General features: G+C 37.0%; 1 protein-coding gene across 20 annotated transcripts in view; it reads left to right on the top strand.

Annotated features, from left to right (window-relative positions):
• The window catches only part of LOC128861555 (protein phosphatase 1 regulatory subunit 12A), a 124,383-nt gene that overhangs the window by 59,012 nt on the left and 40,853 nt on the right, over positions 1–24,518 (top strand). For 19 of the 20 annotated variants that reach the window (XM_054099786.1, XM_054099774.1, XM_054099775.1 and 16 more), the window contains 5 exons: positions 72–1,652; positions 7,832–7,967; positions 8,026–8,298; positions 8,360–8,466; positions 13,968–14,030. In XM_054099786.1, the coding sequence (XP_053955761.1) occupies positions 72–1,652; positions 7,832–7,967; positions 8,026–8,298; positions 8,360–8,466; positions 13,968–14,030 (2,160 nt within the window). The remainder of the gene's footprint in view (positions 1–71; positions 1,653–7,831; positions 7,968–8,025; positions 8,299–8,359; positions 8,467–13,967; positions 14,031–24,518) is intronic. The other variant, XM_054099779.1, reaches the window with a different exon arrangement.

The raw sequence follows: 24,518 nt of genomic DNA, 5'->3' as shown, positions 1-24,518 counted from the left end.
CTATTTAACTGAAATACCCCCAAGCAACAAAAAGAATATGTTTTCGTTAAACTAAAAAAAATTATTAACAGAATGAAACGCAAGTAGCTACAGCACCGGCGACTATTTCATCTACATCACAGCAACAAGAAATAGAATCTATTGAGCCTCTCACACAACCCTCAATAACAGCATCACAAACGCTAATACCGCTAGAACTCAATCTTCAACCGCAGCGTAACAGACGTTCAGTTGATAACGATGAAACACCAACCACGCCCTCCATCATCAGCGCAGAATGTGCGCGAGAAAAAGCGGCTAATAAGGAAGGAGAACCAGAAGAGGAAAAGGATGAAGCGGCTGTGGAAAATGATGGTGAAGATGTTTCTGCTTCGTTCACAATTGTAACGCCAGCCAGAAAGATCTCTAATACAAAAGCAACCATTCTAGAAGTTGCAACGACTGATGAAACCACCGACGATAATGACGAAGAAGTAAGTACCACATATACATTGACACCACGACATTCGTATGCAATCAGCACTGCGCCTGCTGAAGCTGTGGAAACGACGATAGTGGTCACTCCACCGGAGATATCAAGCAATAAAACTGAAGCAGGGACAAACGAGAATGAGCATGAAGCTAAGAATGAGAATGAAGAAGAGGAGGAGGTAGAGGCGGTGCAAATCAAGAACGATGCCGAGGATGAAGGCGCAATCGAATCTGCATCGTTAAAACAAAACACTGATGTAAATAGTGTAGAAGTGGCTCAAGTTGCGCAAGCTCAAGGAGAAGCGAAAGATGAAGACGAAGATGTGGACGAGGAGGAAGAGGATGCGGAGGAAGCAGTTGGTAGTGAAATTATTGAAATCAACGATTTACAAAATGAAAACGAAAAGACTGACAACTCTTCAACAAAACAGATTAAGATCAGTGAAAGTATAACTATTAAACCCGCCCTATCCTCAATCGCAACTTCAACAGATCGTACACGTGTTAATACCCTTACTCCATTACCATTGGCTGTGAATGAGGGTGCGAAAAGCAATTCCCCATTGTATGCTGAAGAAGATACTACACCGTTAACGCCAACCAGCGTGAGCAGCACAAATACGCCAACTCTTGAAAGCCCAGTACGTCTGCGCGAAAAACGAATACCCTTCGAGCCGGACAATAATAGCACTTTAACGCTTGTCGAGCGGCTAAGATACGAAGCGAGTAAATATAGCGGTGATGGGGGTGATGAGCTGGTAGTTAATAACAAAACGCGCTCACTACCACCAGCGTTACAAGGGGACCATGAAAGTAGCAGTGGGGTCGTTAATATGGGTATCGGCAATAGTGAATCGACGTTGACGACAACAACAAATTACGGCAAAATCTTTAATAGCAGCCGTCGTAGCTTAGATTCAACATCACTGCCACTTCAAAGCCATATCAGCGAATGCAAAACGTCTCAACAGGCAACTGAATTACAAAGCAATAACAGCGCTATCGGTAGTATTAGTAGTTGTAGTAGTAGCGGCACGGCGGCTGTAACCACTTTGGCGACAGCGGTGCCGTCGAGCAGCAGCAGCAGCAGCAGCAGTAGTTGTAGTACGTCGTCTTCTACGGTGAATACAATGGCTGAGCGGCGTCCATCTTGGCGTTTGAAATTCGATGCCGGCTGTAAGGTAATGCATTGTACGCGCATGCGTACAACACTATAGTACAACAAAATATTATTCAGAGTATTGCAAAACAAAACCACCCATCAAATAGACCAATCCAATAGAAATTTTATCTACTCTTTTCGGCGGAATTGCAATACGCGTTCGTTCGTTTGAAGTGCCCGTACTTGAGATTTTGAGTTCTTGTACGAATTTTGTATAGATATTTATGCCACTTGTAAAAATAATTGTGTTAGAAAAGGCAAGAATTAAAGTAGAGCATACATGAATTTTATTGTATGCATTGTAAAGTGTTATGTTTGTTAGTAGTGCCTTCATCAGCCAACAAGAAATGCCACCAGCATTGCCAACACAAGACACCAGGCTTTTATGATTTTCTTTGTATGCATTTAAAAAGAAAAATATACTATTAAAAAGGCAAACACACACACACAGACAAACAGTCATCAATACATAAATGCAAACTTGAATACATTTTAATTTTGTAAATAACCATTAATAGAAGTCGAAAATGAAAATCAAAAATTACAAAAACTAAAAATAACAAAAAATTGGTTTATGGTCTACTAGACAAAGATAAGAGAGAAATACTATATAAATTTATCCCTTTTTTGGGACAAAATATTTAATATACGCAAAATTCTTAAAACTTGCCTATGAATTGTTAAGTTTAGTTTAGCTCCGCAAGATTGCACAATTTAACTGAATTTAGTTTGCAATCAGCATTAAACAACCGTTAAGCTTGCGATTAAAAGCTTGACCCCACATTGCCGTACGTGATATCAATACAGAAGTGTTTTTTTTATAAATAACAGAAAATATCTGAAAATCTACTAAATTTATTAAAATATAAAATAAATTTATATAAATATCTCACTCTTGGTTTAGGTTTTAATTTGAACATTTTTTTATATTTAACCCTTTAAAATTTACTTTTAAACCATTATAAAATCTTACAAATTTACATAATATTAATTTTTACTTATTAATTTAATACACCTTTGTAAAGTAGTTATTAGTTTACACACCAGTATATTATCCGAACTTGTATTGCCGAAATTTATTCTTGATTAATTGGAAGTAGTGATTTGCGTTGTAAACCCTTCAAAGTAAAGAGTAACCCAGTAATGCCTATTCATATAATTTATTACTTCATATTGTTGTTGCTATTACATACTAATTTTTGCTTTATTTGTTTGTGTATTTGTATAAATAATTGTTTTCGAAAATTATTCATTAATAATAGTCCGTCCACTAAATTATTCACATCTACGTGTATGTTGTACATCAACCTTAACTTGTGTTGCCTACTAAGCGTCTTCATCCAACTACTTAAACATTTAATTGTGTGTATGTAACTGTAATTTATATTAATATGCACTAATTATATCTACTATATATATACATATATCTATCTACGATTTTCTGCTTTTCAATTGAAAAACTGCTGCTTTTGCCGACACACTTACACCTGTATCTATCATACATACACATATACATATATTCGTTCCCATCTGTGCTTAAAACCCATTTCGAAATTGCTTTAACTACTAACTGAGCAATTGCCAAATTTGCTAATACATTGCGAATTATAGGGCTTGGCCTACTAAGCCGCGCACCCTGATTTCAAATATACTCGTATGTACTGAAAATAAACGGACACAATCTAATTAAGGGCAAAGGATTAAAAAAACAAATCAATAATTTGTAATCGGTTCCTATTTGTGGTTTTGGTTACTTACACGCTGAGGTAGATATAAAAAACTTTCAGGTTACAAAAATTTCTAAGTTTCCAGTTTGCGAATTTCTTTGTTCGAAAAAATCAGAATCAGATCTATTGAAATTTTCAATAAGGCTACGAGCGAGCGGAAAACTCGGGGTGTTTTTTTTTTTCAACTGCTAACATAACTGACTTGGTTGTCTCAAGTCCATGCATTATAAACCCCAAATTGAGGACTTGTATGCATTTTTTCTCAAGCTATAGCTCCTTGAGAATATGAATAAGATATTTGAGTATCGCAAGAACGGCGCAGGCTGGAGAGTCGCATTGCTAATAGTCAGGAATAGATATGTACCTGTATGTAGATAATTCCTAAACTAAATTTAAAGCAATAGATACACATATGGTCATTGAAATAGGTGCCGCCCACGTGCATACGGAAATTCATAATTACAGATATTCAATTGTATGTAGTTTTTATTTCATAGATTTATATAACAAATATGAATAATACAAGGTGCAGTCCAAAATAAGCAAGACTGAGCTAAAATAGAAACGACAGGAGCTTTGTTCTGATAACTTCGAGTTTATTTATTCAAAATAGTCCCCTCTGGCCTCGATACACTGTTTTACGCGATGTAAAAGTTTTAGGTCATTGACCGGAAAGCCCTTCAAGATGTCGGTACAAGCCTTTTGGATGACCTCTACGGACGCCAAACGTTTTTCCTTTCATAGCCAAATGCAATTTTCCGAATAGGCAGAAATAACAGTTCGCTAATTTAGGCGAATACGGTGAGTGATGGTTAAACTGCGATTTTTGGTCAATAAATCAGTCACAAGAGTGGATCGATGAGATGGTGCATTGTCATGCAATAAGCGCCAGCTTCCTCCTTCACGGTATTCAGGGCGAATTCGATGAATGCGATGCAACAAACGCTTTAAAACGCTAAGATAGAACATTGCATTGACGGTTTGGCCCGTTGACATGAACTCCTTGTGGACAATCCCCTTGGAATCGTAAAAATAAATGAGCATCGATTTGATTTTTGACTTCTTCAAACGCGATTTTTAGGGTGTGGCTCGTCTGGGGACTTCCATTCGGTACTTTGGCGTTTACTTTCAAGTTCAAAATTAAAATATATCATCATCATCATCATTTGGCGTTACAACTCTGTGTGAGCTTTGGCCTGCTCCACAAAATGTCTCCATTTGACCCGATCTTTGGTTGTTTCCCCTCCAATTGGTGACCCTGAGTTTCCTCATGTCGTCTTCTAGTTCGTTAATACATCTTGATCTTGGTCTGCCTCTTACTTGCATTGCAAATGTTTAGCGTCAATTAATTAGCGTTGAGCTCTCGTTGGGTCCATTCTCATGGTATGGTCTAGCCATTATAGACTTTGAGCTTTGATGAACCGCACAACATTTTCCCCTCTTATAAGTTGGTCCAGTTCATGGTTCCATCTTATACACCCCACTCGCCGTTGTCTTTGACTGTACCAAAGATTTGCCTCAAAATTTTTCTCTCGAATACTTGGACCTTGTTTTTGTCTTTTTCATTTATTGTCCAGATGATATAATTTTTCCATAAATACCACGCTTCCATTTTTCAATTTCTTATTTCTACATATGTTGACGCGTGTTTGAAAACCTTTCTTTTCTGTTTTTACTTTGCTATAGAATTTGCGCGTTTTAGTTTTGTTTCAAAATCCTCACAAAAAGTCTGTAGATTTTTCTTTAAGGCTTCCCTTTTCTTCGTCCAGCTTCAGCATCAAACCTATCTGAGTTTTTCTTTTTTACTGTTTGCCCAATTGTTATTGATTGAGTCTTTCAAAACCCTCCACACTTAATTTCTGTTGTCGGATAGAATAGATACAATACAAAAAAAACTTAAAAATAAGAACAATAAAATATAATTGGCACGTATACGTCTCTTAGGTGTTTGGCCGAGTTCCTCCTCCTATTTATGGCGTGCGTCTTGATGTTGTTCCACAAATGGTTTCACACAACAGTTTCAAGCCGACTCCGAATGGCAGATGGTTTTTTATGAGGAGATTTTTTAAAGCAGAAATACACTCGAAGGTTATTGGCTGTCGAGGGGCGACCGCTATTAGAAAACATTTTTTCTATAATTTTGCTGTTACATGCACGGAGGTTCGAACCTACGTTCTCCCGAATGGTAGTTACGCACTAACCGTTCGGAGGTTTGAACTTATGCACAGCGATCGCTTAAAAATTAACTTAGTGGTGTTATTAAAAATTACCGAAGTTTAATCAATAACCCCTGTGTCACCCATAATTGTCAATGACTTTTTGCATTGGATTTGATATAGAATTGATAATTCTGCGGCAGGCTTCTGTGGGAGTCATATCATAGTTCTTTGATTTATTGCCATAAATTCTTCTTATTTTTGAATGTTTTCTTCCCGATTCGCATATTTAAATCTCTCCAAAGGTGTTCAATGAGTCTTATGTTGAATGAACTGGTTTAGCCAATCCATAGCTTTAACATTACTTTGTATAAATTATTCAGTATTTTTCGTCATGCATAAAAGGCATTTTCTTCTCAGCAAAAGGTAACATCACTTCTTGAAGTGCGACTTTGCAAATAAATTTTTCCATTTCATTGGTTATGAGGTGAATAGATCCTTACCGAGCGAAGCATCCCCAAATCACCATGTTGCCGCCACCGTGCTGACTGTTTTTGTTTTGTGAGCTGAGGTGAGAACTCTTGTCCTTTAGGACGTCTGACATTACGCCCAACATCATTTTCAAATGAATTTATTTTTGTTCCATGGCTCCAAAGTACGTTATTCTATTTTTTCATACCCTCTGGCCCACACCATGCCTTGTGCTCTTGAGCAAAACTTTTTCTTTTCCTTAAATTTGCTTTCTTCAACAGAGTAACTTTGCGAGTTATTCTGCCTGGTAGGCTCTTGTTGTAGGTACAATCGACGCCATAAAGTTCTCGCTGGTACTACGTAGTTGATTCCAGCTGCAATGGCCTTGGATGACTTATCTCTTTTTGCATGAGATTATCAGTAGTGCAAGTTATTTTATTTTTACCACCACGTCGTTTTGTGGATTTTTTGGCTTAAGAGAAATCACAACAAAATTTTGGGACCGTCCAAGCGACTCAGCGATAAATTTGTACGATTATTTTTTTTGTTTTCGAAGATTGACAACAAACCTCCGTTCCTCAACTGCGCAATGCTGCGCCATCTTTGAAAGAAATCCATACTAATTATTAGTGAATAAATGAATGGCATTCAATATTTTTCATTCATCTAATTTGTTAAAATGTAAAAGTTATTCGCAAAGTACCTATTTTAGTGGCCGCGCAGAAGTACACTTTATGAAAATAACCGAATCTGTGCATCCAATAACGCAACTTAATAGGCCGGGACATTTGAATTCACAAAGAAGCAATGATGCTATGCTTTAAATGTTTCCGAGCGGCACAAGAGAATCGATAGATAAAGGCAGCATCCTTATTTTAATGACCTTATGTGTATATATATATTTCCCCGCAATGGATGAATAGGCTGTTTCTAGGATGATTTTATAGTACATATTTTTTGGTAGAGTGCAGATGTGACATTTTCAGTTCGCTCCTTAACCAGAAAGACAAAAATCGGTTTCGTAAATCAGAATAATTGAAACTGACAGGTTCTCTAAATATTCTGATGATGTTTTCCCATTTGATTTTATAAAAAGTTCCTAAAAAATTATTGCCACTATTTTGCCTTTTTTTGAATTGAAGCATTTTATAAAAATCATTTCCATTGAAAGCAAATTTGAGGGTTTTTAGCTGTATTAATTTAAAACCCAACTTAATGATTTGGCTTAGGATTTATCAAACGAGTTTTGTATTTGCATTAAGAGGCTATTTTTTCTGCAAAAAAATATTCAAATGAAAACTGAGTTTAACTTCTTGTCATTCAGACCCTAGAAATCTGGCAAAGCTTAAGTGTACTCCCATCAATTCATTTTATGGGTATTAGCAATTATTCTGTTTAAGAGTTGTTTACTTAATTAAAAAAAAGTATTAAATATTTCTATTCATTAATATGGTTTTGGTTAAAAATATTAATTTTACAATTTCAAAAGCGCTTAACTTACCAACTACAATTGGAAAACAACGCAAAAAAAACAATACTAAGTAGATAAATCATTCCTGCAACCAGTAGCTGCGTCTTCACACATTCTTCTCTTAAAAAGTTCTGTGTATCCGTTTACCTATCAACATAGTTGTGTTGTAGAACGTTTATCACCCTCCCGAAGAATTTGTTTACTTACATACATACACGTACCTACTACCTCTGGGTTAAAGTGCGGCTCCGAACTGTTGACACAACAATCAGGACACACTTTGCTGTAGCCTTATTTTCACATAGCAATCAAAGTAGTAACTATTGTACTAAGCAAAATTGTTAATTATAATTTTGGATAATCCTAAATTTAGTTCAAATTGGAAGATGCATCGAGCGGGAGTACATTTCCCCCAAATAACAGCACAATCATACCAAGTGCACCAGCTGTTATTGCCGCCGCCAACTTATCGTCAACCATATCACAACGTCGTATCAATAGTAATTCATGTAAGTTGTGAGGCAGTTGTAAATCTTTACATATATACAAAATTATATGCCATTGCAGTGAATTCCTCGAATCAATCGCTGAATTCAGTTGGACGACCCGTTTCTGCGCCGGCTAATACCAGTACATCCACCACACTGCTAAGCAACGATGCTCAGAGCGAAAGTGTTGGTATTTTCGGTCGAAGACTCACTTCTGGAGTTGGTAATACTTATAGCAACAGCAGCTCAACTACTCCAGCAGCTACCACTGCAACGTCAACCACAGCCACAACAACAGCTACCGTTACAGCTTCCACGGCTATTTCGGCGTCTAAAGCTAATGAGGATAAAGGTATTGATTGCGTTTCTTTTCTATTTTTATTAAGGAAATTTTCAATTTTCTCCATATTTAGATAACGACAAAGAAAACGACAATCGCAATTTGGCTGCACAATCTGCTATACAGCGAAGAAGAAAGCCAAAACGAAGATCCACCGGCGTTGTACATATCGATATGGATGTAAGTATATTACTGAAGAAGATTTAATTTAATCAGTGACACCATATAAATGTTTGCCTGTCGGAGAGAATAACAAAGTAAAAAAGAACAGTTTTCCCTTACTTCCAAATTGCATCAATAGGTTAAGTAGCATCCGAAATCAATTGCGAAACTTTACACAACCTTTTACTATTGAATCATGCCTCAATTTCAATTGAACCGAACTTCACAAACAAACTGCATTTGGTCGCAACTTATTATCATTTCATCTATTCAAAAGCAATGCAATTGTATTTCATCACAGCTCAAACAATTTTAAATTTATAAATATAATCAATATATGACTATGACGGCGGTCGCCGTAGCCGAATGGATTGGTGCGTGACTACCATTCGGAATTCAGAGAGAACGTAGGTTTGAATCTTGGTGAAACACCAAAATGAAGAAACATTTTTTTTCTAATAGCGGTTGCCCCTCGGCAGGCAATGGCAAACCTCCGAGTGTACAGTGGCTCACAGCTTATTTCGTGTGCCCGTTTATCAAAATAAAAAAGTTTAATATTTTTGTATAAACTTTATTTAGAAAAAAAACGTTAACGTACATTCAAAGATAAATTATTTCTTGTTACAAACATACATAAATAAACTTAAATTATTTCTTCTTAAATAATATATTTACAGCAAAATCAAAATTATAAGAAAATCCACGTCACACCTTATTTCGTGTGCTTAACCAAACTAGAAAAAACATGATTTTTTTTTTTAATTTATTATGTTTTTACTAATCTAATATTTTGTAGGGTTGCCTTTTTGTTTTAATACAGCTTTTAACCGGGATTGCATGGAGCTAACAAGTTTTCCAGTGTATTCAGGAGATATTTTCTCCCACTCCACTTGCAATGCTGTTTTTAGATCTTGTTTGTTGCTTATGTTATGTTTTATAATTTTTTGATCCAGAATATTCCATAAATTCTCAATTACATTGAGATCAGGTGATTGTGCTGGCGTTTTTACCACATGAGGGCAATTCCATATAAGCCACCGTTGCACTAATTCCGACTTATGCTTCGGATCATTGTCCTGATAGAACCTGAACCTGTCCCGAATGCTTAATTTTTCAGCACTTTGTAGTAAATTATTTTTTAATAAATTCAAATAAATAAATAAATCCATAATTTCGTCGATAAAAACCAAGTTTTCGACACCAGCTGTTGACATGCAGCCCCAAACCATTACATGGCTCCCACCGTGTTTTACTGTACCACGCAGATTCTTCGGGTCCAGCTCCGCGTTGGGCTTACGCCAAACGAAAGACTTTCCATCGGAACCAAAGAGGTTGAATTTGCTTTCGTCGGCGAAAATAACGTCATTCCAAAATGTTTGGTCTTTATTAACATGGTTTTCGGCAAACTCCACCCTTAATCTTCTGTTATGCTCATTAACAAACGGTTTGTTTCGAGCTGTACGACCATGAAAATCAGCTTTGCGCAGAATTCTTCTTATTGTTTCAGGATTACATGACTTATCAAGTACTTTTTCAACCTCTTTTGTAAAAGCTGGCGCACTAATTCGTGGGTCTTTTTTAATTTTTCTTAATATCCACCTTTCATCAGCTTCTGTAAAAATTTTGTTTGGAGCTTGGCGGCCTTTGTCAACCACTCTTTTTTCACGAGAAAAGCGTTGAATAATGTACTGTACTGTGGAAGTACTTAAACTTACAATTTCAGCAATTTTTTTCTGCGACTTTCCATTTTTGTAATGCGTAATCACTAATTCGCGCCTTTCAATCGACGTACGACGACCCATCACGGTATTTTTAAATTAAGCTGGACAACCGACTACTTTCAATGTGTAAACTAAATAAGGATATAATCTAATATACTATGCAAAACAAATTTCTATAATTGCTAACCGGTTTACTGGCACCGATAACGGTAAAAGTGAACACACGAAATAAGCTGTGACGTCAATTTACCTAGTATTCTGTTTTTGTTGTAAATATTCTACTAAAGCAGAAAAAATTGAATGCATTTATACATGTTTGTAATTAGAAATAATTTATCTTTGATTGTGCATTTAAATTTTTTTTAAAGTAAATCAAATAAAAATAATTTTACAATTCTTTAGTTTAACATACAGCCACACGAAATAAGCTGTGAGCCACTGTATTTCTGTTATGGGAAATCTCCTCGTAAAAAATATCTACCGTTCGGAGTCGGCTTGAAACTGAGACCCCTCAATTTGTGGAACAACATCAAGACGCACGCCACAAATAAGAGGAGGATCTCGGCCAAACACCCAAAATGGTGTACGCGCCAATTTATTATATATAAAGGGTTTTCCAATAAGAGGTGTTATTCCCGTAAAAGATAAATGGTTTCGTTGCTTGTGTGGAACGTAGCGCCGTCTTGTTGAAAATAAACGTTGTCCAGATCAAAACCATCCAATTCCTGCCATAAAAAATCGTTAATCTCTCTCAGTAGCGCAATCCATTCACCGTAACTGTTGCTCCAGCTACATTACATTTTCGAAATGGTAAGGTCCAATGACTCCGCCGGACCATAAACCGCACCAAATAGTCACACGTTGAGGATAGAGAGGCTTTTCAACAATAACTCTTGGATTTTCTGAGCCCCAGGCCCGAAAATTTTGCTTGTTGACGAAGCCACCGAGATGGAAATGGGCCTCGTCACTCAAGATGATTTTTCGATGGAATTCCGGATCATTTTCATGCATTTCAACGATCCAATCAGCAAATACAAGAAATTGTAGATGATCGGCCGGCTTGAGTTCTTGTGTTAAGTGGACTTTATAAGCCTTAAGACCCAAATCTTTATGCAAAATGCGGTATAATGACCAAAGAACGACGAGGAATGGACAAACCTGGGTTTTCTTAAACACTTTCGGCTACAACAGCAATATTTTCGATTTTCGGTTGTTCTTGAGCGACGTACACGGGGTTTATTCTTCACATCACTAACTTGTCCCAACATATCGAATTTTTTCACCCATTTCTGTATTGCGATCCGACAAGGTGCTTCACGATAACCCAAAAATGTTCGAGTTTTACGAACCGACTCTGCCAAATTTTCACCATTTTTATAGTGAATTTTAATAATTTCAGTGCGTTGTTTAAGCGTGGATCGTTCCATTTTTATTAATGGCGTAGTTTCTACTTGTCAAATATCAAAAAAGACAGCTTCAAAAGTGACTTATTGGAAAACCTTTTACATATATATGACTATGACTATTTTCACAATACTTAGACATGTTTTTACGTAATTAAAATAAAATTTTAAATTAAAGAATTAAAATAGTTTAAAAATAATTTAGGTATGTACCATAAATCAAATTTTTGTGAATACTACAATATATTTCTAAATTTCCATTTGTAATAACGAAAACATTTAAAATGGCAGATAAAAAGATATTTATACCCGCTCGCACTTGTCTTCAAAGGTATTGTAATTTTGTTAAGACAGTCCCATTGGCCGGAAAGGTCATAGCGATGATTGTTTTGGGATGCGAACGACGTCACCTCATGGATCGTTTAGAAAAAGGAAGAACGATCACTAGGCAATACTACAGTGAGTTATTGAATCGCTTTCACAAAAAATTGAAAGAGACACGGCCGCATTTGACGAAAAAGAAGGTGATGTTTAACCGCGATAACGCATTAGCACATTCATTCCAGAGTTGTAGCCGTCAAACTGCATGAAAATATGGCCGGAGCGTTGGTAGAAGTGTATCTTTCTAAAAGGGAACTACGTGAAAAAATAAAAAAAATAAACATTTGAAAAAATGGTGTCATCATTTTTAACACGGGTACTTATTGAACCGCCTCGTATATATATATAAGCGATGACGGTTAGATATAACTCTAATTGTCTATGAGTATCTTTGATTCCAAAAATTAACAGCCAGTTATATTTAAATTTTACTTAGATGTGCGCGGGTTCGGACCAAATTTTACACTTCCTTACTTGTTTAAAACGCAATTAATCTGCAAGTGCGAAGGTCTGCAAAATATTCGTGTGCGCCGCTTAAAATTTATTGCCAATTTTAATTTCGGAAATTCATTGGGCGTCGGTTGTAATAGGACTATGAATAAGTTCGTGCGGTTTTTTTTCGAAATTTGAAACTTTATTGACGTAAAATGGTTACAAATTTAATATTCAAAATATTGTCCATCGCTTACTACTACTTTTTCCCATCTTTCTGGCAATTCACGGATTCCCTTTGTGAAAAATTCGGTCGGTTTTGCCGCAATCCACGAATCGATCCATTTTTTGACTTCATCGTAATTACGGAAGTGCTGGTCAGCCAGGCCATGTTGCATCGATCGGAAGAGATAGTAATCGGATGGCGCAAGGTCTGGACTATACGGCGGGTGGGGTAGGACATCCCATTTGAGCGTTTCTAAGTATGTTTTGACCACTTGTGCAACATGTGGCCGAGCATTGTCATGTTGCAAAATAACTTTGTCGTGTCTATCGGCGTATTGCGGCCGTTTTTCTCGCAGTGCTCGGCTCAAACGCATCAATTGTCGTCGGTAGACATCCCCCGTAATCGTTTCATTCGGTTTCAGTAGCTCATAATACACAACACCCAGCTGGTCCCACCAGATACACAGCATAACCTTCAGGCCATGAATATTCTGCGCCGACGTCGATGTTGAAGCATGGCCAGGGTATCCATACGTTGCCCGACGTTTTGGATTGTCGTAATGGACCCACTTTTCATCGCCAGTCACAATTCGATGCAAAAAACCCTTTCTTTTGTGCCGTTGAAGCAGTTGTTCGCATGCCATAAAACGGCGTTCAACGTCTCTTGGCTTCAATTCATACGGCACCCAATGGCCTACCTTTCGGATCATTCCCATGGCTTTTAAACGTTTGGAAATGGTTGATTGATCAACTCCCAAAGTTTTTGCAACCTCTTCTTGCGTTTGAGCCGGATCTTGATCGAGCAATTCCTCCAATTCGGTATCCATGAACTTTGGCGGCGCACCCTCGCGTTCTTCGTCTTCCAAGCCAAAATCACCACTTTTAAAGCGTGCAAACCACTTCTGGCACGTTCGCTCAGATAGAGCATGCTCACCATAAACTTCCACCAAGATACGATGACTTTCGGCTGCTTTTTTCTTCATATTAAAATAATGAAGAAGAATTCCCCGCAAAAACACATTATTTGGCACGAAATTCGACATTTTCAAGTGTGGTAAAAATATTGTTGTTTACGCTTCAAATAAAAAACTTATACTGACGTTTGTGCCTTACGACAGTAGCTCTCCAATGAATGTTTGGAAATGTGGATCGATGGAATAATAATCAAGTTACGCCATCTGTTGTAAAACCGCACGAACTTATTCATAGTCCTATTATTTACGTTCACACGCGGTTGATGTTGATTAATTTGCTGTAATTTTTGAACGTTTTTTGTATATTCCGAATATTTTGCAAAATGCCAACTTATACATGTATACACATAAATATTATCATTTTCTTTTTCTTGCATTTACAGGATCTTGATCCAGAACGACACGATTCGGCCAACGATGCGGAAGAGAAAGAAAAGGAAAAAGAGGTAAGTACACATGCTTAGTGGGTTATATTATATTTTGTATAGATATTTACATGCATTAGGGTGGGTCATTTGTTTCTCGACTACGTTCCTAGCAAATTCGGATTCTACAATATATAGAATTATAAAAAAAACAGTTCATTTGAGCATAGCACTGAAAACAGTTTTGCGTTCAGCAATTTAAAAAAGATACTGTCTTTAATTACTATGAAGTTAACATGAAGTTTATTGAAAATATTGTGAATGTTTTTTTTTCATTCAAAGGAGGATTTTTTGGCACGACTAATCTATTTTTGATATTTAATTTTTATTTGAAGAGCCGCTATGTGACGCTACAAAGCAAATTACAGTGGAATCGCGATAACTCGTATTCCCCGGAAGCATCAAAGTGTTACGCATTATCGCGTTTCCGTTATTCCGATAATACGAAAATCGCGATAACTCGTAACATTTTAGTGCTTCCGGGAAATGCGAGTTATTGCGATTTTCTTATTACCGGAATTACGAGTTATTTTAACAATTTTTTTCCGATTGATAATTTTTTGTTTTTAATTAACAACGTATTTTCACACCAGGTGTATTTTTTCTACTTTCTAGCTCCACAGTCATAATTCCCTATCTGTCTATGTTCATATTAATCAAGGCAGATTTTTTTTTTTAATTTGGGTAAGAGCTATGATCGAATGGATTTGGTTTTCTTAGAATTTATTGTGGAATCGAAATATGTTAGAAATGGTGTTAAAAAAAATCATTCCATATAAATTGACCCGCCCTAATATACATATATTTATATGTAGAATATATTTTTTTTTATTTTTATACAATAGGAAATAGTGCATTTAATAATAGCAACAACAATCAAGCAAATAATTTGTGGCAGAATATGCACAATCACTTGAGGTTACATGTAAATGGTTTTACGTCTCTTGAAGAAAAAACAAAATGTTTTATGTTATTTATTATGCTACAAAATAGAAGGTAGTTTTCCATACTCACTTTTCGGTCGATATATATTATTTTTTTGTTTTTTTTTTGTTTATGTGGGTGCCTCACAGCGATCGTGGTCTACTGCGTCGTGTGGTGTGGCCACTAAAACAACCCTCCCTCCTCTTCAGGGGAAAATCCCCTACCTGGGACTATTTTCTGCATTACTTCGGCAGGGCTTAGCACGACGTCCATGAAATGGACAAGTTTTATTCACCCACGTCTGGACCCACCATGCTTGTGTGTGCTATGTGCAGCTTCATGCTTTAAGCTTCGTCTTCTTATGTCTCTGTCTGTGAGGCTTCGCTTTGTTGTATAGCACAGAGTTCTATCTTTTTTCTCCGTAATACGCCTGCAACGTATCTTTTAGCCACATTTCAGTTATCCTCGTGTAAAAAGCTCCTTTCTGATCACATTGGTCAGCGCGATGTCGCCAATCCGCTCCCTCAGAGCATCTCTTTCCACGAGCTATCTGTCGCAATTAATGAACGTGTGTACAGCGGCATCGTTCGGTGCTTCGCAGTATATGGCTTACCTTACCCATGCTGTATAGGTATTTCCGGAAATATCTTTGGCTCGAGAGTAACTGAGTCATGAAATCGTCCACTTGCCCAAAGTTCATTTGAACCCATTTACCTATTGTAGGAATCAGCCTCGCCGGCCATCTGCCACTCGATTCAGTGTCCCATCGGCTTTGCCGCCGCTCGACATACCGTCCCCTTAGTAATAAAATAGCCTATAAATTTTTTGATGTTTTGAGAAAATGAATTTCAAACTTTTTGTCGAAAGTAGCTCTCACTCAAATCTCGTTATGTCTGTAAATATTTATTATTTTTTGACTGACGTTTTGACCCACTTTGTGGAACTAGAATTTGACAAAATTTTGACCACATATAAAATCGACGGTGGAGAATCCAAAAATTCAATAAAAAAATAAAAGCCTATGAGCACATAGGCTATTGTTATACTAAGGCGACGATATTAACAACCTGACAATTAAGCACATTATGACATTACGTGCTCCATGCCTAATAGAAGATATTCTTTTCTGCTATTATGCTTTTGTTTTGTCATTTCCTACCTGTTTTAAGAGATAACCGCTTACGTGATTTTGGCCGATTGTTTAGTACGTTTACAGAGGTCGTCATTCGAGCAAGCAGGCTCTGTGTAGTTTTTCATTGGGGGTGATTGTTACGTGGCGGGCCCCAAATCGCACAAGCAGATACCCTGGCATGCTTCGCTTTCTCACAACGGCTGTTCGGGAGCTGTCCAGAGGATAGTTGGGCGAAGCCCGGAAGTTGTGAGCTGCTTAGACCGTGTGCAGAAGAATCGCTCTGGGTGTACTCCCAAGGGAATGGCATTCAGTGACTTTCCCCACTTGCGTGAACTTCTACACATGGAACCATCTTGCATTTTTTACCCAGCATAAAATAAGAGCTGCCGACAATTTCTTCATATATATGTAAATCGAGTGTTTTTTTAGCAGCTGTATCAGAACTATCGATATCGATAACTATGGTTTGGCAGTTGACAGGGGCAGACTGTGTTGACATCTCTGTTCAGTGAAGGTTTGCAGCTCCAGAACAACGCTTATAAATTATTGAAGTTTACTTTGAATAATTTAAATCTGTTTATAGTTAATAAAGCGTTTTTCAGTAAGAGCGCTTCAACTTTTTTTTTTTGAATAAAACACGAACGGTTTGACTTTTTTAACTATTTTTTTTTTTATTATCGAGTTTGAACATATACATTTAAGTATGAAATTCGATTTCTTTTGCATGACCACCGCGTGCACGTTTTACGAAGTCCAATCGTTGAACCCAATTTTCGACCACTCCTTTGCATAAATCGGCCGAAATTCCAGCAATTTCGCGTTCAATATTGGCTCTGAGCTCACAAATCGTCGCCGGCTTGTTACTGTAGACCAATGACTTCACATAACCCCAAAGAAAATAGTCTAGAGGCGTCAAATCACACGAGCGCGGCGGCCATTCGACCGGTTCATTTCTGGAAATAATGCGCTCATCGAACTTACTCTTCAACAAATCAATTGTAGCGTGTGCTGTGTGGCTTGTGGCCCGTCCTGTTGAAACCACATGTCGTCTAAGTCCATACCATTCAATTGCGGCCAAAAATAATCGTTTATCATGTCGCGGTATCGATTTCCATTCACAGTAACGTGGCGATCGTTCTCGTCAACGAAAAAATATGGGCCAATTACGCCGCCGGCATGTAACCGCACCAAACAGTGATTTTTTCGGGATGCAACGGTGCCTCATCAATCACGTATGGATTGCTTTCTGCCTAGTAACGCATATTTTGCTTGTTGACAAAGCCATTGAGCCAAAAGTGAGCTTCATCACTGAAGATGATTTTTTTTTTTAATTTATAAATTTTCATAAAAAATTTGCACTATTATTTTCATAAAAAATTTGCACGATATGCAATCGTTGCTCAAGTGTGTAGCGTTCCATGATGAAATGTATACTAATGAAGTTTACAAATGACAAGGGAAAAATAAAAAATATTGCGTCGTTCCCCCTCCCTATCGGAAAAAAGTTGAAGCGCACCTATTGAAAAACGCTTTAGAGTACTTCGTCGTGCCATACAGCGCGCTTAACAAGTGATTTATTGCAAAATAAATGTTGTAACAGATTTCTTCCCAAGACTGGTTCTTAGTCCCCTCGTTCGTGCGATTAAACGGCTACTTTTTATGAGGCTATGTTAAGTCATTGGTTTATGCCAACAAACTAGCAACTCTGGAAGCATTGGAAGCCGATATTCAATCTACCAGTGACGCCATACGGTCAGATTTATTGGAAAAAGTAGTCAAAAATTGAACTGATCGAATGAACTCGGTAACTTGTAGCCGCGGCGGACATATACCGGATATCATAGTTAAAAAATAAATGCCACGAAATTAGTACCAAGATTATAATAGAAAAAAAAAGTTCATTCCAATAATATTTCTGTTTTGTATTAAACTCTTAAAAATTGGCACCTACACCCTTTATTGGCGTTTTAGTCGAGCTCATCCTCCTATTTATGGTGTGAGTCTTGAACCTACAACCTGGAGGGAACCTACAGTTTCAAGCCGACTCCGAACGTCAACTATTTTTTTTTATGAGGAGCTTTTTCATGGCAGAAATACACTTTGAGGTTTGCCATTGTCTGCCGAAGGGCCACCGTTATTAGAAAAAATCCTGTCAATTATTAGATGTCCAGGGCACTACCGGACACGACCGAATGGCAGTCACGCACGAACCCATTCAGCTACCGCGTCATCCGCAATTCCTTCATACTTATCTTAAAATACGCCACGAGCAATCAGGTAATAACTAATTCAAACGCCATTGGCGGCATTTCGTTATGAGACGATGAACCGAATTTGCCGAAGACAGTACTGCGTAGTACGTGTTTACTTCTTTTCCTGCATTTCTCTTTGAGTTCCTTAACTTTTATATCATTCATGCCGTATATAAACCAAGAAATTTACGTAGCGCATACATTTAAGTGGATGGTCATTAAAAGTAAAAGTTATTTAATTAGTTTCGCGCTCAGAGTAAAATAATTTCAAGAAATACTTATCACATTGCGGTTGTCTGCATGCACTGCACACATACGTACATACATCTGTGTACAGAGAAAAGTAATTTCCTTACTTAATTAAATGCTGCGCAATAGCTGCAATTCGGTGTATTGTGTCTTTTGCGTGGGATGTGGTATCCAATAAGCGTTTGCTTGCGCCTTCATATACATACGTACAAACTATGTATGTACATAGAGATGTGCATATACGTATTGCAAAAAGAACTCATAATTAAAATTTGCAAGGTCATTTGATGGTGGGACTGAAGTAAACATTCAACGAATAGCACCTTCGTTTGCCTGCCCATCCATCGATCGTCTCAGTTAACGCAGCTGTTAAGCATTAATTACCTGCTATTGCCACTACAATGACCCACTTGGTGCACGCCGACTTGGCTTACTTTATGTGAGAAGTATATCTTTACGGTTATCTGCATATGCATATAAGTAATTTTGAGTATATTGCACATAAGCATTTATGCAGTATTTGAAAACAAATATATTATTAAAGGTGTATTTGACCCACTTAGTATCATTTATTTTCACTTAACTTTTCTATGAGGTGCCAAAACGAAAAAATTTCGAAGATTACATTTGTCTCGCCTGCAAATTTTATGACATTTCGTATCGAGTGCATTTCATCCGAATACGTTGTACATGCAAATTTCGCTATGTAAATATTTATGTACGTCTGACTTTCTTACGATGCGTCGCGTCATTCTGTCTGCAACCGATAATACATTCGCTTGTCAAATTATGCAAAATTTCAAGTGTAATTTTCATTTTATTGGCATTGAATTTGGTTCTAAACCGATTGCTTATAAAAAAAAACAACGTAAACAAAAACCAAACCAATTAAATTCAAATCCACCTCATGGTTGAGGTCAGCGGTATTAGAGCGAAAATTGTAGCCAATAATTTAAAGTGTTGTGAAGATTTGTGTTCGCACTTGTTGCTTTCGTGCCATTGCTTTTTTTTTTGTTATTGTTTTTGCTTGTTTTTTGTTATTTTTTGTAAGCACTTGCAAGTAGTTTTGAATATTGTCGAGTACCAATTCTAAAAACCACATATCTAATGTTTTCTCGAATAATACAATAAAAATTTGCCAAAAGCTAAATTCAGTTATGTACGAGTATTTACTTATGTACTAGGTTGTTCCATAAGTTTTGCGGTTCGATAAGAAAAACACAATTTATGAATTCCATCTCTGAGCAGTGTTGCCAACGCCAATAAATCTGAGTCGCTAGGGCCAATATAAAAAGTCGCTAGAAAGTCGCTAACTCCATCAGGGGCGGATCCTATATTTCATTCTGAGAGGTGCACAAGAGGCCAACTGCGGACTTAAAATTTTTAGATTAATAATAATTAAACCAGTAATACCAACTCTACTGAAATTTGCGATCAACGGATATAGTTCAAGTTAGTTTCAATCTCCTGAATTACTGGTTTTTTTTATTATGATTCGATTAATCTACTAAATTTTCTAACGCTTTGTTAATTTGTGTCTGAAAAACATTCGTATCTTTAAAATATCATTGGAAAGCATGAATGATTCAAGCAATGTTGAAAAAGTTATTTACGAAATTGATCCAGTACTGGATTCAAATGGAAATTTGAAAATTTATAAAATTAATAATATTAACTATTACGCTTTTATAATATAATAAAACCAGGCAAATCATATAACAATTTACTATACTATTATTAATTAAAGTCTTGAAATGGATTTATAAAATATATTTAAGCATAGTAAAGAAAAAGTGGCATAAAAAAGCTACACAAATTGAAGGAATTTGTGGATCGGATTTTTTTATTTTATTAAGTGTCCCATTTCGTGGTCTAAGTGGCATCGTTGTCTCTATGTGCGATGCGGCTGCCAACCTAAGTGTCCATGTCCATTAAAGACTGTCATCCAAAATTTTTATGGAAAAATATTAATTTATAAAAAAAGTTATAAACAACCTCGTCGAGTATTTCCTCCTCCATGGTCGCATCGATTACTCAAAAACGGATCATCTGGAACTAAAAACTGAAACTGCTTGTTAATTTGTATAAATGTAGTTATCGTTGTAGTCAGTAAATTGTTACTCTAGAGTATGGAAGGTAAAGGGCATTCACGGGTAATCAAGTTGACAGAAAAGTATCTATTGCCTAAAACGGTTTTGATTTGCATTTCAAAAAACTGATGCTAACACCTTGGCCGATAGCCGATTTCTCGACACGAACTCGTTTGAAAGCCGAAGAACTCGCCGTAAAAAATCCTCTTTATCCTTTCGAAAACAGTCTAAATGTTGCTGAGAAAGTCGAAATCGGGTGAAACCCAATACTACATTCAAAATATCGCTTACACTGTCCAATGACATGCCTGCGGCTTCTACTAAATCCCTTTCAATCACTCGACGATTTTCCACTTAGATTATTAAGAATATTCTATGATTTCGGGTGTTGTTGCTGTTTTGGGAAGTCATTGAAGTGGATCGTCTCGAAAGCTTGTACGATCATCTCTCTACTAATTAATGGCGAAAAGCCCTTATACACTTTCTATATTAGTTCATAAATTTCTTTTATTTTAAACTTTTAAATAAAATTAAATACTGTGACACGCCGATAGTAAATGGGTTGTAAACAAAGAATGAATTGACAGATTGAAATAAAATTGCACGTACGTTCATATGAAGAGTGTACGAACATGACAAAAAAAAAAAAAATTAAGCCAGCAGAATCAAATTGAACAACCTAGTATGTGTACGCTTTTAGTGGTTCTTAATCGCCGCAAAAGCTGTTTGACAAAATTTGTTTAAATTTTTTGTTGTCCTTTCATGAGTGTTCCTCTAAATTAGTCAACATGTAAAATTTGCAGACTTAACATACATATTTCACACCTAGCCAAACAATAGCAGCTGTCTAGTGGTGAGTGGAGTGGCTATGATTGACGATGTCAAGCGCACTATTTTGTATGCCTGTATTTATGTAGCTAACATATTGCATATATGTAGGCATATATTTTAGCACAACTGATTCATCAGCCCAACTAACTAAAGCTATTAATGGAAATTGCTAAGAAATTCTCATAAATTTTCTAACATCTGCTTTACATTTATTTTGCACATCTTTAATGTACTACATATACCTATGCAGATTTATAACCATATTGTATGGCCGTTTGTACATACATACGCTCACAAAATAAAAGGAGTGCCGGCATGAAAAATATGCAATGTTAAGGCTCTCGATTCATTTGAAATAGTGTTTTTTGGGTGTTTCTTTAAAAGCGTGTAGAACGGAAACTAAAAAGAGTTTTTTTTATTTTTGTCAGAATTTAATTTTTTGATTTATTGTTAAAAAATAAAAATTTTTGTTTTTGTCATACGAGGTTAATTAAAAAATTGTTAGCCTTCAATATATATATACATATATATAATTGGCACGTGTTTGGCCGAGCTCCTCCTCCTATTTGTGGTGTGCGTCTTGATGTTGTTCCACCTACAGTTTCAAGCCGACTCCGAGCGGCAGATATTTTGTATGAGGAGCTTTTCCATGGTAGAAATACACTCGGAGGTTTGCCATTGCCTGCCGAGGGCTGCCGCTATTAGAAAAAACTTTTTCTTAATTTTTGATCGTTCACCGAGATTCGAACCTACGTTCTCTCTCTGAATTCCGAATGGTAGTCACGCACCAACCCAACCCATTCGGCCACGGCGGCCGCCTTCAATAAATATTGTAGTTTTTTAAAAAAAGATAAGTCGCTGGCGACACAGATTCTGGGGCTCACAGGTGTCTGAAATCAAAAAGACAAAAAGGTTCTTGTTCAGTATGAAGGTATTAAAAAATTAAATTTGTCAAAATGGCGGACGTTCAAAGATGACCCGTTTGACCCTTTTTTTTGTCTTTAAAGTTCCGAAAAAACTACTAAAAGGTTTTTCCCTAAATGATCGTAGCTCACACGATAACGACATTGATTTTACATCATTTTAATTTAATTTCACAAAAATCGGCTCAGTAGAACCAGCTATATCTGTGTGCATTGTCCATGTGGAAACCATTTTTTGAAGGCTGACAACTTTTTGAACGAACCTCGTTTGGCAAAAAAAAAATTTACGTTTTAAATGCTTTTAAATAAACACTCAAAAAACACCATTTCAAATGAGGCGGAGGCCTAGGTTAGTTGCTCCCTGTCAAGGAGCTTAATAAACTGCTCAGCAAACAGTTCCTGTTAGGGTGTTACCGCAGGCCTAACCCATGCAGACACCTGCTTGAGCCTGAGCCACCTCCCAGGCATGTCAGGAGGCACTACTACTTAACTACGCTGACGAGATCCAGGTCAAAGCAGACCGACAATTACTGCATCGGACAGTGTACAGACAGACTATTAACGGCATTCATCGGGAGACTTTTACTACCTTCTTAAGCTCCCGACCCCCGAATGAGTCATCGGAGTCCAACCACCATCCATTGCAGACGAAGAGCTCCAACTTCCCCGAGAGCCGCGTAACCTTGGCACAATTACGTTCTGGATACTGTAGCAGGTTAAATTCCTACCTATCTAGAATCAACCCTGACATACTAAACATATGTCCGGCATGTGAAGGCACCCCGCACGACACTAACCACCTTTTCACCTGCCCCATCAACCCCACTCATCTAACACCCCTCTCCTTCTGGACCCAAACTGTCGAAACAGAAAGTTTCCTGGGCCTACCGTTAGATGAGCTAGACGGAGACGACCGGTGATTACACTACACTGACAGGGTAAAGTTACTGTTACAACAACTATAAGGCGAGGGTCTTAAATTTTCAATAAAAGAACGGTTTTATTTCAAAATTTTTGGCACAAAATTCACATATTGCAGTTGCCTTTATCTTTTCGTAGTTCACATATTTCAATTAAAATTGAACAAAAATTAAAACTTGAATTTAAATTAAACAAATAAAAATTATAAACATAAAAATACCTAATTGTCTTTTTAACTTATGGCATAAAATGCGTTCAAAGCTTTATAAAACGAAAAAACAGTAATTTCGTTGAGTACCCTCGGTTTTTTAGCACTGTATCATATCTTCGAGGCATAGAGCCTAGGTCCTGACTACGTTTTAATAAATCTCTAGATTCAGTTGGTTTCCGTTCGTCAACACTTTTTTTAAATGGGTTCACAAGTTTTCTATGGGGTTGAGGTCGAGTGGCTGAGCAGGATAACGCGTAACCTCAACTCCGTTGAACCTACCATAAACCATTATTTTGCGGCCTTGCGGTTACATTTGGTACAAAAAAGTTTGTCTTCACACAGATTTTTTCTGCCGGCACTCCTATTATTTTGTGGGCAACTGTACATATGTATGTGGATTCTTTCTTTCAGTTCTATATAAACAATATCCCACGTATCAAATATGCACAAATCTCTCAAATGCACCTTTCTACATTTTTTTAGCACTGCGAGTTTGGCCATTTATACATGTTTCAGAATGTTAAAACAAAAGTATATACTTTTCAGTCAGGTTGCCCTTTTTTGAAGATATATCTTGACCCATATAAATATACATATATAAGTATAAAAAATAATATTCTCCATGTCATGGAGAGAAGAAAACCCGTATGTTACAACCAGGTTAATTTGGCCGCAAATAGATAAAAGAGGATCCGGAGAGTTGCTTAACCTCTGAGGTAAGAAAATCTCGAAGGTCGTGGCTTGTGTCACTGGTCATTGGCTGTTAGGTAGGCAAAAGTTGTGGAGACGAGGAAGAAACAGTAGAACACTTGCTTTGTAACTGTCCAGCCTTGGCTAGGAGTAGATCAAGGTTATTTGGGGAAAATATCCTTTTGACTCTCTACGCGTCATTTAGGAGAATATTGCTAAAGTGGGAGTTCTGAGCTGGATATAAATCGGGTCGTTCTGGTAATGTAGAACTTTTCGAAAACAATTG

The sequence above is a fragment of the Anastrepha ludens genome, chromosome 4 (genome assembly GCF_028408465.1).
Source record: "Anastrepha ludens isolate Willacy chromosome 4, idAnaLude1.1, whole genome shotgun sequence".
In the NCBI taxonomy this organism is placed as follows: Eukaryota; Metazoa; Arthropoda; class Insecta; order Diptera; family Tephritidae; genus Anastrepha; species Anastrepha ludens.
The sequence above is the reverse complement of the archived record's forward strand: the minus strand, read 5'-3'. Positions and strand labels throughout refer to the sequence as shown.